This window comes from Salvelinus sp. IW2-2015, unplaced genomic scaffold (genome assembly GCF_002910315.2).
Source record: "Salvelinus sp. IW2-2015 unplaced genomic scaffold, ASM291031v2 Un_scaffold3872, whole genome shotgun sequence".
Lineage (NCBI taxonomy): Eukaryota > Metazoa > Chordata > Actinopteri > Salmoniformes > Salmonidae > Salvelinus > Salvelinus sp. IW2-2015.
This window is the reverse complement of record NW_019945146.1, coordinates 37,872-52,066: the sequence shown is the minus strand read 5'-3', so window position 1 is coordinate 52,066 and position 14,195 is coordinate 37,872. Positions and strand designations below refer to the sequence as shown.

Below are 14,195 nucleotides of genomic sequence, written 5' to 3'. Positions count from 1 at the left end.
GCCCACCTTCCAACCTGGCCCAAATTCTAGACTACGCCCCACCTCCAACCTTGGCCCAAACATTCTAGACTACGCCCACCTCCACCTGGCTCAAATTCTAGACTACGCACACCTCAACCTGGCCCAAATTCTAGACTACGCCCCCCTCAACCTGGCTCAAATTCTAGACTACGCTCCCCCCTTCACCTGGCCAAATTCAGACTACGCCCCACCTCCAAATCATTCACCTGACTGAACTAGACAACACACAATTTGCACTGACTAAATAAATATGCAACACATTTTTATGAAAAGCATTTCTGCATTTGACACCAGGATCAGAAAAAGTACTGTTTTATAAATATGAGAAACCCCTTCTCTGTTTGATTAACTGTCCTGTCACGTCGTAGGTAGAAACATTCTCTGTTTGATTAACTGTCCTGGTCGACTGTCGTAATGTAGAACATTCTCTGTTTGATTAACGGTCCTGTCTATAGTCGTATGTAGAAACATTCTCTGTTTGATTAACTGTCCTGGTCTACTGTCTTAATGTAGACACATTCTCTGTTTTGATTAACTGTCCTGGTCTACTGTCGTAATGTAGAAACATTCTCTGTTTGATTAAACTGTCCTGGTCTCTGTCGTAACTGTAGAAACATTCCTCTGTATTGATTAACTGTCCTGGTCTATAGTCGTAATGTAGCGAAACATTCTCTTTGATTACTGGTCCTGGTTCTACTGTCGTAAATGGTAGAAACATTCTCTGTTTGATTAACTTCCTGGGTCTATAGTCGTAATGTTAGAAACATCTCTGATTGATTAACTGTCCTGTCTATAGTCGTAATGTAGATAACATTCTCTGTTTGATTAACTGATCTGTCTACTGTCGTAATGTAGAAAACATTCTCTGTTTTATGAACTGTCCTGGTCTATAGTCGTAATGCATTGCTGTTCTGCTTTGGATTATCACGGAGACACAAAACTATCTTGAATCCACATAACACACTTACCTGTCCGTCTGCGGTCAGAAGCAGCAGCATATAATTAGCATTCACTTTAGAACCTGTCTGAATCGCTGACATTGCGGTCATAGTCTTTTTGGTCAGTGACATATAAAAAAAAGACTACAGGTCTACAGACAACTACAGACAGACCGTCTGTGGTTCTGTCTGTAACAGTCATCTCAGCCACAACAGACGGAGGCAGCTGAAACAGCTTCGCCTTACACATCACACTGTGCAGTCAGGACTCAGAACAAGCTCACGTCTCCCTCTCTCACCAAGCTCACTAGACAACAAGGCTCACACCACTCACAGACGGAGACACGCGCGGGGAGACAGAGACACGCGCGGGGAGACAGAGAGACACGCGCGGGGAGACCACAGAGACACACGCGGGAACAGAGACACACGCGGGAGACAGAGACACACGCGGTGAGACAGAGACACACGCCGGCGGAGACAGAGACACACGGCGGGGAGACAGAGACACACAGCGGGGAGACAGAGACAACAACGCGGGGAGCAGAGAACACGCGGAGACAGAGACCACACGCGGGGGAGACAGAGACACACGCGGGGAGACAGAGAGACACAGCGCGGGGAGACAGGAGAGACAACGCGCGGGGAGGACAGAGACACACGCGGGAACAGAGACACACTGCGGGGAGACAGAGACACACGCGGGGAGGGACACAGAACACCACGCGGGAGACACAGAGACACGCGGGGGCGTAGTCTAGAATTTGGGCCAGGTGGAGGTGGGGCGTAGTCTAGAATTTGAGCCAGGTGGTGGGGCGTAGTCTAGAATTTGAGCCAGGTGGAGGTGGGGGGGGGGATCTCTGTCCCGTCCTCAGGTCTCTAACCTTTGACCTGTCTCTTCCAGGTAAGGCTGTGATGGCTCCTAACCTCATGTCTCTTGACTCGTTTGGGAGAGACAGGACAGTCTATCAGGAGCACGCCAGACAGAGAAGGATCGCAGAACGAGAAGCCAGACGGTACGATGCTACGTTAAATATCAATATTCAGTTAGTTTTAAATTTTTATTTTTATTATTTCACCTTTATTTAACCAGGTAGGCCAGTTGAGAACAAGTTCTCATTTACAACTGCGACCTGGCCAAGATAAAGCAAAGCAGTGCGACACAAACAACAACACAGAGTTACACATGGAATAAACGAAACATACAATCAATAACACAATAGAAAAGAAAGTCTATATACAATGTGTGCAAATGGCGTGAGAAGGTAAGGCAATAAATAGACCATAGTAGCGAAACTATGTTGGTGAGGGCTTTCTATCAGGAGAACGCCAGACAGGAGGATCGCAGAGCGAGAGGCACGAGGGTACTGCCCTTAGCTGACGCCTTTAACCCAAACGGCACCCTATTCCCTATATAGTACACTACTTTAGACCAGGGCCTATAGGTGTCTAGCTGGAGCTCAGATTAAACAGCTGAATCCACCTTCACTCATAGTTTTAAATGGATATTTCACTTTTTTTCCCCTCCAAAGTTTGTCAGTTTTTATTCCAGGACACAGGACACTCCCAAGGTCTGAAAACATGTGGAATATCTCTTTAAACAGAGCTCTGCTGTCCCCTAGTGTTAAATTGAAGTTATCACAATGTTGAATGTACTCATCGTATCAAACATACTGTGAATACAAACCCCTTTACCATAGTCTTGACTCCTTGGGGTGAGTCTCAATATACGACTCCTACCATAGTCTTGACTCCTTGGGGTGAGTCTCAATACACAACCTCCTTTACCATAGTCTTGACTCCTTGGGGTGAGTCTCAATACACAACCTCCTTTACCATAGTCTTGACTCCTGGGTGAAAGTCTTTGCATATTATTACTATTTTCTCTTTAAGCCATGAGTCCTGACTGCCTTGGGGGTGAGTCTCAATATACATCCTGTTTACCATAGGGTCATCTCGCCTTGGGTGAGTCTCAATATAACACCCCAGTCTCTATCCATAGTCTTGACTCCTTGGGGTGATGTTCTCATATACAACCCTAACCATAGTCTGACTCCTTGGGTGAGTCTCAATATACAACCTTTTACCATAGTCATGACTCCTTGGGGTGAGTCTCAATGTATATCAACCCCCCTCTACCATAGTCTTGACTCCTTGGGTGAGTCCTCAATATACAACCCCCTCTACCATAGTCTTGACTCCTTGGTTGAGTCTCAATATACAACCCCCCTCTACCATAGTCTTGATCTCTTGGGTAGTCTCAATATACAACCCTTTTTACCATAGTCTTGACTCCTTGGGTGAGTCTCAATATACAACCTCTTTACCATAGTCTTGACTCCTTGGGGTGATCCTCAATATACAACTCCTTTTTACCATAGTCTTGACTCCTTGGGGTGGTCTCATATACAAACTCTTAACCATAGTCTTGACTCCTTGGGGTGAGTCTCAATATCACTTTTACCATAGTCTGATCTCTTGGGGTGAGTCTCTATATATACAACCCTTTTTAAATATGTCTGACTCTCTTGGGGTGATTCTCAATATACAACCCTTTTACCATAGTCCTTGACTCCTTGGGGTGAGTCTCAATATACAACCCTTACCATAGTCTTGACTCCTTGGGTGAGTCTCAATATCAACCCCTTTACCATAGTCTTGACTCCTTGGGGTGAGTCTCAATAATACAACCCCTTACCATAGTCTTGACTCCTTGGGGTGAGTCTCAATAATCAACCCCTTTACCATAGTCTTGACTCCTTGGGGTGAGTCCAATATACAACCCCTTAACCATAGTCTGACTCCTTGGGGTGAGTCTCAATATACAACCCTTTTTACCATAGTCTTGACTCCTTGGGGTGAGTCTCAATATACAACCTCTTTACCATAGTCTTGACTCCTTGGGGTGAGTCTCAATATACAACCTCTTTACAATAGTCTGGACTCCTTGGGTGAGTCTCAATATACAACCTCTTTACCATAGTCTTGACTCCTTGGGGTGAGTCTCAATATACAACCTCTTTTTACCATAGTCATGACTCCTTGGGGTGAGTCTCAATATACAACCCCCCTTACCATAGTCTTGACTCCTTGGGGTGAGTCTCAATATACAACCCCCCTTTACCATAGTCTTGACCCTTGGGGTGAGTCTCAATAACAACCTTTTTACCATAGTCTTGACTCCTTGGGGTGAGTCTCAATATACAACCCCCTTTTACCATAGTCTTGACTCCTTGGGGTGAGTCTCAATATACAACCTCTTTACCATAGTCTTGACTCCTTGGGGTGAGTCTCATATAACAACCCTCTTACCATAGTCTTGACTCCTTGGGGTGAGTCTCAATATACAACCCCCTTAACCATAGTCTTGACTCCTTGGGGTGAGTCTCAATAACAACCCTCTTTACCATAGTCTTGACTCCTTGGGGTGAGTCTCAAATACACAACCCCTTTACCATAGTCTTGCTCCTTGGGGTGAGTCTCAATATACAACCCCTCTTACCATAGTCTTGACTCCTTGGGGTGAGTCTCAATATACAACCCTTTACCATAGTCTTGACTCCTTGGGGTGAGTCTCAATATACAACCCTTTTACCATAGTCTGGACTCCTTGGGGTGAGTCTCAATATGCAACCCCCCTTAACCATAGTCTTGACTCCTTGGGGTGAGTCTCAATATACACCCCCTTACCATAGTCTTGACTCCTTGGGGAGTCTCAAATATCAACCCCCTCTACAATAGTCTTGACTCCTTGGGGTGAGTCTCAATATACAACTCTTTTACCATAGTCTTGACTCCTTGGGTGACTCCTTGGGGTGAGTCTCAATATCAACCCCTCTACCATAGTCTGACTCCTTGGGGTAAGTCTCAATATACAACCTCTTTACCATAGTCTTGACTCCTTGGGGTGAGTCTCAATATACAACCCCTTTTACCATAGTCTTGTCCCCTTGGGGTGAGTCTCAATAGTCTGAAGCTCCTCCGTCTCCTTTATCTGCGCTGATGTGAAAGAGCTGGATTGGTGAGAGTAAATAGCTGGTAGGCATCAATCACTGAAGGAGAGGAGGTCACAGCATTATTGAGATGCCCCCATTCCTGTTAGCGGTTCTGAATGACCCAAATGACCCTGTCCCCCTACACGGGGCCCCCTGTCCCCTACACGCGGTCCCCGGTCCCCCTACACGCGGCCCGGCTCCCCCTACAACGCGGCCCGGTCCCCCTACACGCGGCCCGGTCCCCCTACACGCGGCCCTGTCCCCTACATCGCGGCCCTGTCCCCCTACACGCCTGCTCCCCTGTCCCCCTACCCGCGGCCCTTGTCCCCTACCCGCTCGGCCTGTCCCCCTACACGCGCCCCTGTCCCCCTACAGCGCGGCCCTGTCCCCCTACACGCGGCCCGTCCCCCTACACGCGGCCCTGTCCCCCCCCCGGCCCTGCCCCCCTACACGCGGCCCTGTCCCCCTACACGGGGCCCTGTCCCCTACCGCGGCCCTGTCCACAACGCGGCCCTGTCCCTCTACACGCTGGCCCTGTCCCCCTACACCACAATGTCAGGTCAAGGCCCCGCGGCCACATCCGGCCCGCGAGAAGGTTTTTTACGGCCCCTGGATGATCTTGATTTATTATTAGAACCGGCCCGCAGACCGCAGCAAAGCCGGCAGCCCGCAGATCTTTTACACGCACCATATACTACATTTCCCACAATGCAACGGTGACGCACCGAGCAGTAGGCTGCTTCATTTCAATATTTATTGGCACAGCAGTCGTCAGCATCACAGTAAAATTAACTTTCAGATACCCATCAAAAATGGCAAAACGGAAGGTGGACACTGAGAACCGGGGGTTTCAAACAAGGTGGGAGTCGGAGTATATGTTCACGGAGGGTAGCTGGAAAACCTGTGTGTCTTCTGTGTGGAGAAAGTGTGGCGGTTACTGAAAGAGTATAATCTAGAGACATTATGAAACGAACACGCGGAACAAAAAAGAATATGGACATGGAAGGCTACAAAAGGCAGAGGAATTAAAACGAGGCCTCAAATCTCGACAGGCTCTGTTCAAAAAAAGCCAAATCACAAGGCCAGGCTGCTGTCAAGGCCAGTTTTATTTTGGCAGAAGAGATCGCTAAATCAGCCCGGCCATTTACGGAGGGGGATTTTCATCAAAACTGCATGATTAAAGTTTGTGACGAAGTTTGCCCAGAAAAAAGGCAACTCTTTTTAAATGTGAGTCTGAGCAGAAACAACCATTGCCGAGAGAGTAGACCCAGTTGTCATCAAAATTAAAAAGAGCAGCTTGTGGAAAAAGGGAAAAGATTTCATTGCATATTCCTTGGCTGTGGATGAGAGCACCGACAATTTCTGACATTGCCCAGTCTGTCAATTTTCATCCGCGGAGTGGACTCCAGCCTAGCGTGACAGAGGAGTTTTTGGCTTTACGTCCTATGCATGGCACAACTACGGCGGCATGATTTGTATGAAGGGTGTCAAGATGTGTAAATGAGATGGAGCTGCCTTGGGAAAAACTCGTGGGTTTGACAACCGAGCGGAGCACCTGCGATGTGTGGACACAGGAGCGGACTGGTGGCGAAGATACGGGAAAAGATGCAAGAGGAAAACGCGACAGGTGAGGCTGACAGCTTATCATGTCATACACCAGGAAGCGTTGTGCGGTAAAGCCTTGAAATGGAGCATGTAATGAGCATCATCACGCGCACAGTTAACTTTATCAGAGCCAAAGGTTTGAATCACCGCCAGTTCAAAGCCATTTCTGACAGGAGTTAGAAACGGAGCATGGTGATTTGCCTTATCACACAGAGGTGCGATGGCTAAGCCAGGGAAAGGTGCTTCAAAGAATGTTTCGAGCTTCGTGAGGAGATTTGTCTGTTCTTGGACAGCAAAGGAAAGACACAACACAACTCCGAGACGAAATGTTTCTGTGTTGAAATGGCCTTTTTCTGTGTGACATTACGAGTCATCTGAATGCAATGAACTTGCAGCTGCAGGGTCGGGGATCATGTCATCCTCTGATATGTACAGTACAGTGAAGGCATTTAAAACCAAACTGACTCTGTGGGAGACGCAGAATGCGGAAAAGAAATTTGAGCCACTTTCCCAGCTGCCAGACCATGAAAGAGAAGCTCTCTACCAGTGCGTTCCCGAGCGCACAGTTTGGGATAAAATAGGTGCTTGCCGCTGACTTTTCGACGCCGATTTGCTGACTTTGAAAGCAAAAAAAAGCAGGTTGGAACTGCTCGGTAACCCATTTGCTGTTGACGTGGAAAGCTCACCACCAAACCTCCAAATGGAGTTGATTGACCTCCAATGCAATGATGCACTGAGGGCAAAATATGCGGCAGTGGTGCTGCGGAGTTCGCCCGTTTCTCCCCGACACAAGCCCCAGCTGCGCATTCAGGCTGCTCAAACGTTGTCTATGTTTGGCAGCACATACCCTGTGTGAACAACTGTTTCTCTTTGATGAACCTGAACAAAACATCACACAGAAGTCGACTTACTGCTGAACACCTCCACTCAATTCTGAGGATTTCCTCAGCTCAGAGCCTTACCCCGAACATTGATGAACTTGTGGAAAAGATGGGACACCACCAAGTATCACCCTCAACCTCAAACAAGTGAACATTACTGTGCAATCACATATTTAGAGTTTTTACTCATTTCAAGTTTAAAAGTTAAAGTTTAATATTTGTTTTCACTGCATGTTACTTCTCCTTAAACAAAGTGTTGTTTTTGATTATAGATTTTTGCACTTTATTTTATTGTATTTCAATCCAATTATATTTTAAAAATATTTCAGTTGAGTGGATGATAGAAAATTGCTATTATTGTTTTTTTTTTGAAGTAAATTTAGCCCCACTTTTGCTAAAATAGAAAATATAGGCTACTGATGGTGCCTTGAATACCGGTTTTCTTTCATTTAATGTTCATGTTATGGGGATTTTTATATAAAAGAAATTTGTCTTTTGTGTCTGTTGAAAATTAAAGATTACTGACAGAGCCATAAGAAAATATTGCTTTATTATCTGATCATATTGGAATATATTTGTTAGGTTTCAGAGTAGGTTCATTTAGGTTCATCTAGACTATATGCGTCATTTTTAATTAGTGTTTTCAACATGAGCGATTATCGAAACTAGATCTACCGGTCCCTTCATCGGCTGAGTAGCTCAGGTTTTGGTTATTTTGAGGACCGGAGTTATTGCACCTTTACGGCTTTACGATTTTGACTTTGTTAACCCTAGCTGCACTAAAGATCGATCACGTTGTACTGCCTTTCTAGATTGCCCTACTTAAGGATATGCGCATCCGCTGCTAGAATGGCCGACTACTTGTCTCCCGGTTATCAACAAAATCACTGCGGCCGAATGTTGTCCTCCCATACACAGGGGCCCACTGATTCACCTCTATGCTCCCGACTGGCCCTCTTCTAAGTCTCCAAACTATCATGTAGGACGGCCACTGTCCCCGCTAAGACACGGCCACTGGTTCCCTACTTCTACACGGGTGGAACCTGAGCTCCAGCCCAACCTAAGCACAGGCGGCCACGCCCATAGTGCACGCCGTAACCAACGGCCCTGTCCCCTACACAAGGATTGCCGCATATCACGAGGGGCACAACTCGTCCGCCGCACATAGAACAGACTCTTATTCAGGCCATCACTGTCCCCCCCTAAAGCACAATATAAGCAAGGTGTCTTTCAACCGGGGCCCGGTCTGTCCCCCTAAACAATGTATCGTGAGGGCCACTCTGTCCCCATACCCTAGCCACCTGGGAACAAGTATCACGGAGGCGCCCTGTTCCCCCATACTGAGGGACAGTGGGGAGTACAGATGGTTTTACCCGTCACTCTGTCTTACAATGATTAACCCTGATGTCTCATGTCCAATCAACCACCTAGAGTCATATCTCAACGGTTTTCTTAGTCAAGCTGTCCCCCCCTACACGGGGCCTGCTGTCCCCCTACACGGGCGCCCTGTCCCCTCCGAACACGGGCCCTGTCCCCTACATCGCGGCCCTGTCCCCCCTACAACGCGGCCCTTGTCCCCCCTACACGCGGCCCTGTTCCCCCTACACGACGGGCCCTGTCCCCCCTACACGCGGTCGACACGCGGCCCTGTCCCCCCTACACGCGGCCCTGTCCCCCCTACACGCGGCCCGGTCCCCCCTACACGCCCGCGGCCCGGTCCCCCTACACGGGGCCCCGTCCCCCCTACACGCGGCCCGGTCCCCCCTACACGCGGCCCTGTCCCGCCTACACGCGGCCCTGTTCCCGCCTACACGCGGCCCTGTCCGCCTACACGCGGCCTGTCCCCCCTACACGGGGCCCGGTCCCCTACACGCGGGCCTCTGTCCCCCCTACACGCGGCCCCCTGGTCCCGCCTACACCGGGTCGCTACCGGCCGCCCGCCTACGCGCTTCTGTCCCCGCCTACACGTTCGGTCCACTGTCCCCGCCTACACGCGGCCCTGTCCCGCCTACACGCGGCCCTGTCCCGCCTACACGCGGCCCTGTCCCGCCTACACGCGGCCCTGTCCCGCCTACACGCAGCCCCCTACACGCAGCCCCCCACAGCGCAGCCCGTCCCCCCACATCTTGACAACAAAATATGTAAAGCGTTTGACCAGATGCTTTTCACCTTACCTGGAAAAATCGTACACATTATATTAGGAAATCTGTCGTTATGAACACATGAATATAGTGGTCTCAATTTATGGGATTTTCCTGCTTTGAATAATACTTTTAAGATAAACATTCTTTAAAGTATCCAACTTCAATTTGAAATTTCATCCCTCATTATATCTTCTCCCGTTTTGGTGACTTCAATTTGATCTTACGTTGTAGCTATAACATTGATAAGATTCCTGCTAAATAGCGTAGTCGTTAATATATAAACATAATTTTCCCCCACATGGGTATTTCATTTAGAACAATAAGGACATTTTGTATAGAAACAAGTCTTTTATTTTCTATAGAACTGGTTCAATAATCATATCCTGCTGGTGAGTCAACTGTTTAATACAGGGAAGACTGTTAGTCAATTATAAGGAATTTAAAAAAATCTCGTTACTATATCCCTGTTACACCTAGAGAGTTCGTCTTTGATGCTATTCCATCTGGAACTCTCATGTTATTTATATGTGTAACCAGACCTCACCTTCTGGACCTACCTTCTCTTAATCCTGTTGACTCTCCAATAGGGAAAATCTGTTTCTCCTTGCTCCCTCAGAACAATAGGTCTATGCTTTATTTCAAAGGGAGATTGTCTCCATTCCTTATGTCACAAGTTACTGGAATAGATCGGTCGCTAATATCTGTTGGGGGAAAAGTCTGGTTATTACCACACATATCTGCTTGTTAATAAGGTGAGAGAGGTCTCTTTCAGAATGATCCATAAGTATTACCCCTGCGATTCATTACCTGAAGAAACTTTAAAAAAAAGACATTAACATTGATTGTACTTTTTCAGTTGAGCATCCAGAAACAGCATTTTTATTTTGGCTTTGTCTACATGTAAAACAATTATGGAAAGATATTCAGTTTTATAATTGTTAATATTCTTGATGACTTCTGTTTGTTATGGGAGAATGTGCTACTCGGTTTCCTTAACCATAATAAAGATAAAGGAAAAACAATTTTACCTCATAAATCTAATTGTGCTAATGTTGTGCTAATTTCATATTCATAAATGTAAATTCACTAATAAAAAACCACTCTTCCGTGTTTTCTATTTAAACATATATATTTTTTTTAAACAATGTCTTGTGTGATTGGCTGACGTTGTTTGTGGGCGGGTCTAGAACGCGGCGGCGGCAGGCGCGGGAGCAGAACGGGAAGAGGGCAGAGCATCTAGAGGGGCTTTCCTCCGACGATGAGGAGACGTCGACCGACCTCACATCGTACTGTCTGGAGAGAGGTACCTTCTGACCCTTCTACCTCTCACCTTCTGACCCTTTGACCCTTCTACCTCTCACCTTCTGACCCTTTGACCCTTCTACCTCTCACCTTCTGACCCTTTGACCCTTCTACCTCTCACCTTCTGACCCTTCTACCTCTCACCTTCTGACCCTTNGACATATTAACCTTATCTAGTTATCACCTGGGGTAAAGAACCTTCTACCCTCTGGTACATATCACTGGAATATAAACCTTATCTAGTCTATCACCTGGGTAAGAACCTGTCTACCTCTGGTTACATATCACTGGAATATAAACCTTATCTAGTCTATCACCTGGGTAAGAACTGCTCTACCTCTGGTTACATATCATGGAAATATTAAACCTTATCTAGTCTATCACCTGGGTAAGAACCTCTCTACCTCTGGTTACATATCACTGGAATATAAACCTTATCTAGTCTATCACCTGGGTAAGAACCTCTCTACCTCTGGTTACATATCACTGGAATATAAAACCTTATCTAGTCTATCACCTGGGTAAGAACCGTCTACCTCTGGTTACATATCACTGGAATATAAACCTTATCTAGTCTATCACCTGGTAAGAACCTCTCTACCTCTGGTTACATATCACTGGAATATAAACCTTATCTAGTCTATCACCTGGGTAAGAACCTCTCTACCTCTGGTTACATATCACTGGAATATAAACCTATCTAGTCTATCACCTGGGTAAGAACCTCTCTACCTCTGGTTACATATCACTGGAATATAAACCTTATCTAGTCTATCACCTGGTAAGAACCTCTCTACCTCTGGTTACATATCACTGGAATATAAACCTTATCTAGTCTATCACCTGGGTAGAAAACCTGTCTACTCTGGTTACATATCACTGGAATATAAACCTTATCTAGTCTATCACCTGGGGTAAGAACCTGTCTACCTCTGGTTACATATCACTGGAATATAAACCTTATCTAGTCTATCACCTGGGTAAGAACCTGTCTACCTCTGGTTACATATCACTGGAATATAAACCTTATCTAGTCTATCACCTGGGTAAGAACCTTCTACCTCTGGTTACATATCACTGGAATATAAACCTTATCTAGTCTATCACCTGTGGTAAGAACCTGTCTACCTCTGGTTACATATCACTGGAATATAAACCTTATCTAGTCTATCACCTGGGTAAGAACCTGTCTACCTCTGGTTACATATCACTGGAAATAAACCCTATCTAGTCTATCACCTGGGGTAAGAACCTGTCTACCCTGGTTACATATCACTGGAATATAAACCTTATCTAGTCTATCACCTGGGTAAGAACCTGTCTACCTCTGGTTACATATCACTGGAATATAAACCTTATCTAGCTATCACCTGGGTAAGAACCTGTCTACCTCTGGTTACATATCACTGGAATAAAAACCTTATCTAGTCTATCACCTGGGTAGAACCTGTTTACCTCTGGTTACATATCACTGGAATATAAACCTTATCTAGTCTATCACCTGGGTAAGAACCTGTCTACCTCTGGTTACATATCACTGGAATATAAACCTATCTAGTCTATCACCTGGGTAAGAACCTGTCTACCTCTGGTTACATATCACTGGAATATAAACCTTATCTAGTCTATCACCTGGGTAAGAACCTTCTACCTCTGGTTACATATCACTGGAATATAAACCTTATCTAGCTATCACCTGGGTAAAGAACCTGTCTACCTCTGGTTACATATCACTGGAATATAAACCTTATCTAGTCTATCACCTGGGTAAGAACCTCTCTACCTCTGGTTACATATCACTGGAATATAAACCTTATCTAGTCTATCACCTGGGTAAGGTGAAGTAATGTTGAAGTAATATGGCTACAGGTTCATCTGCCTCACCTAAAGCCCATTCTGGTGGGAAGCTGCTATAGACCACCAAGTCATAACAGTCAGTATCTGGGTAATATGTGTGAAATGCTTGATAATGTATGTGATATCAACATAGAGGTATATTTTCTGGGTGATTTAAATACTGACTGGCTTTCATCAAGCTTCCCACTCAGGAAAAAGCTTCAAACTGGAACCTGAATCAGGTTGTCAGTCAACCTACCAGGGTAGTTACAAACAGCACAGGAATTAAATCATCAACATCTATTGATCACATATTTACTAATAATGCAGATATTTGTTTTAAAGCAGTATCCAGATCCATAGGATGTAGTGATCACAATATAGTAGCCATATCTAGGAAAACCAAAGTTCCAAAGGCTGGATATAACGTATAAGAGGTCATACAAGAAGTTTGGTGATTCATATGTTGATGATGTAAAGGTCTGTGCTGAGGAGCATCCAGACGCTGCTGGTCTGTGGTGTGTAATGAGGAGCAACCAGACACTGCTGGTCCGTGGTGTGTAATGAGGAGCAACCAGACGCAGCTGGTCTGTGGTGTGTAATGAGGAGCAACCAGACGCTGCTGGTCTGTGGTGTGTAATGAGGAGCAACCAGACGCTGCTGGTCTGTGGTGTGTAATGAGGAGCAACCAGACGCTGCTGGTCTTTCTTAAATTTTATTTAAGGTGCCCCAAAACTTTTTACTATCATTCTTTATATATTTATTTTTGTTTCTATAGTGTAGGTTCTTCTTCTTTTTATTTAGTTTAGGTCACAGATTTTTCAATTTGCATATGTTTGCCGATCAGTTGGGCTGCCAGACTTAATTGAAATACCTTTTTCCTCACCCTTCTCAACCATACACTTTTTCAATCCTCATCAATCCAAGGGGATTAAAAAAAATGTAACAGTCATTTTCTTAATGGTGCTTATTAGTAACTGGAATAAGTAGTGTCATAAATGTGTCAAGTGCAGCGTCTCGTTGCTCCTCATTAACACACCACAGACCAGCAGCGTCTGGTGCTCCTCATTACACACCACAGACCAGCAGCGTCTGGTTGCTCCTCATTACCACCACGGACCAGACGGCGTCTGGTTGCTCCTCATTACACACCACAGACCAGCAGCGTCTGGTTGCTCCTCATTACACACCACGGACCAGCAGCGTCTGGTTGCTCTCATTACACACACAGGGACCAGCAGCGTCTGGTTGCTCCTCATTACACACACCACGGACCAGCAGCGTCTGGTTGCTCCTCTATTACACACCACGGACCAGCAGCGTCTGGTTGCTCCTCATTACACACCACGGACCAGCAGCGTCTGGTTGCTCCTCATTACAACACACGGACCAGCAGCGGGTCGGGGGTTAGAGCTCACGTATGTACCGGACACGGACGCATGCGTTTTCTGGTTGCTCCCTATTACACCACCG

The 14,195-nt window shown here is 46.1% G+C and overlaps 1 protein-coding gene and 1 long non-coding RNA gene across 5 annotated transcripts in view; one reads left to right on the top strand and one right to left on the bottom strand.

Moving 5' to 3' along the window:
- paxbp1 (PAX3 and PAX7 binding protein 1) overlaps window positions 1–11,040 on the top strand; it is a 39,169-nt gene extending 28,129 nt beyond the window's left edge. The window contains exons 8-9 of the mRNA XM_070441386.1: window positions 1,864–1,975; window positions 10,772–11,040. Coding sequence (XP_070297487.1) covers window positions 1,864–1,975; window positions 10,772–10,898 — 239 coding nt within the window. The 3' untranslated portion in view covers window positions 10,899–11,040. The remainder of the gene's footprint in view (window positions 1–1,863; window positions 1,976–10,771) is intronic.
- Window positions 3–713, bottom strand: LOC139026101 (uncharacterized). Of its 4 annotated transcripts, XR_011477812.1 has the most exons (4): window positions 657–713; window positions 398–605; window positions 80–353; window positions 3–42 (listed from the first exon to the last, which is right to left on the bottom strand). It is a non-coding gene; the product is annotated as an uncharacterized lncRNA (long non-coding RNA). The 4 variants fall into 4 exon arrangements; XR_011477809.1 differs by having other exon boundaries at window positions 80–605; XR_011477811.1 differs by having other exon boundaries at window positions 6–42; window positions 213–605.
- Window positions 11,041–14,195: the final 3,155 nt, after the last annotated feature.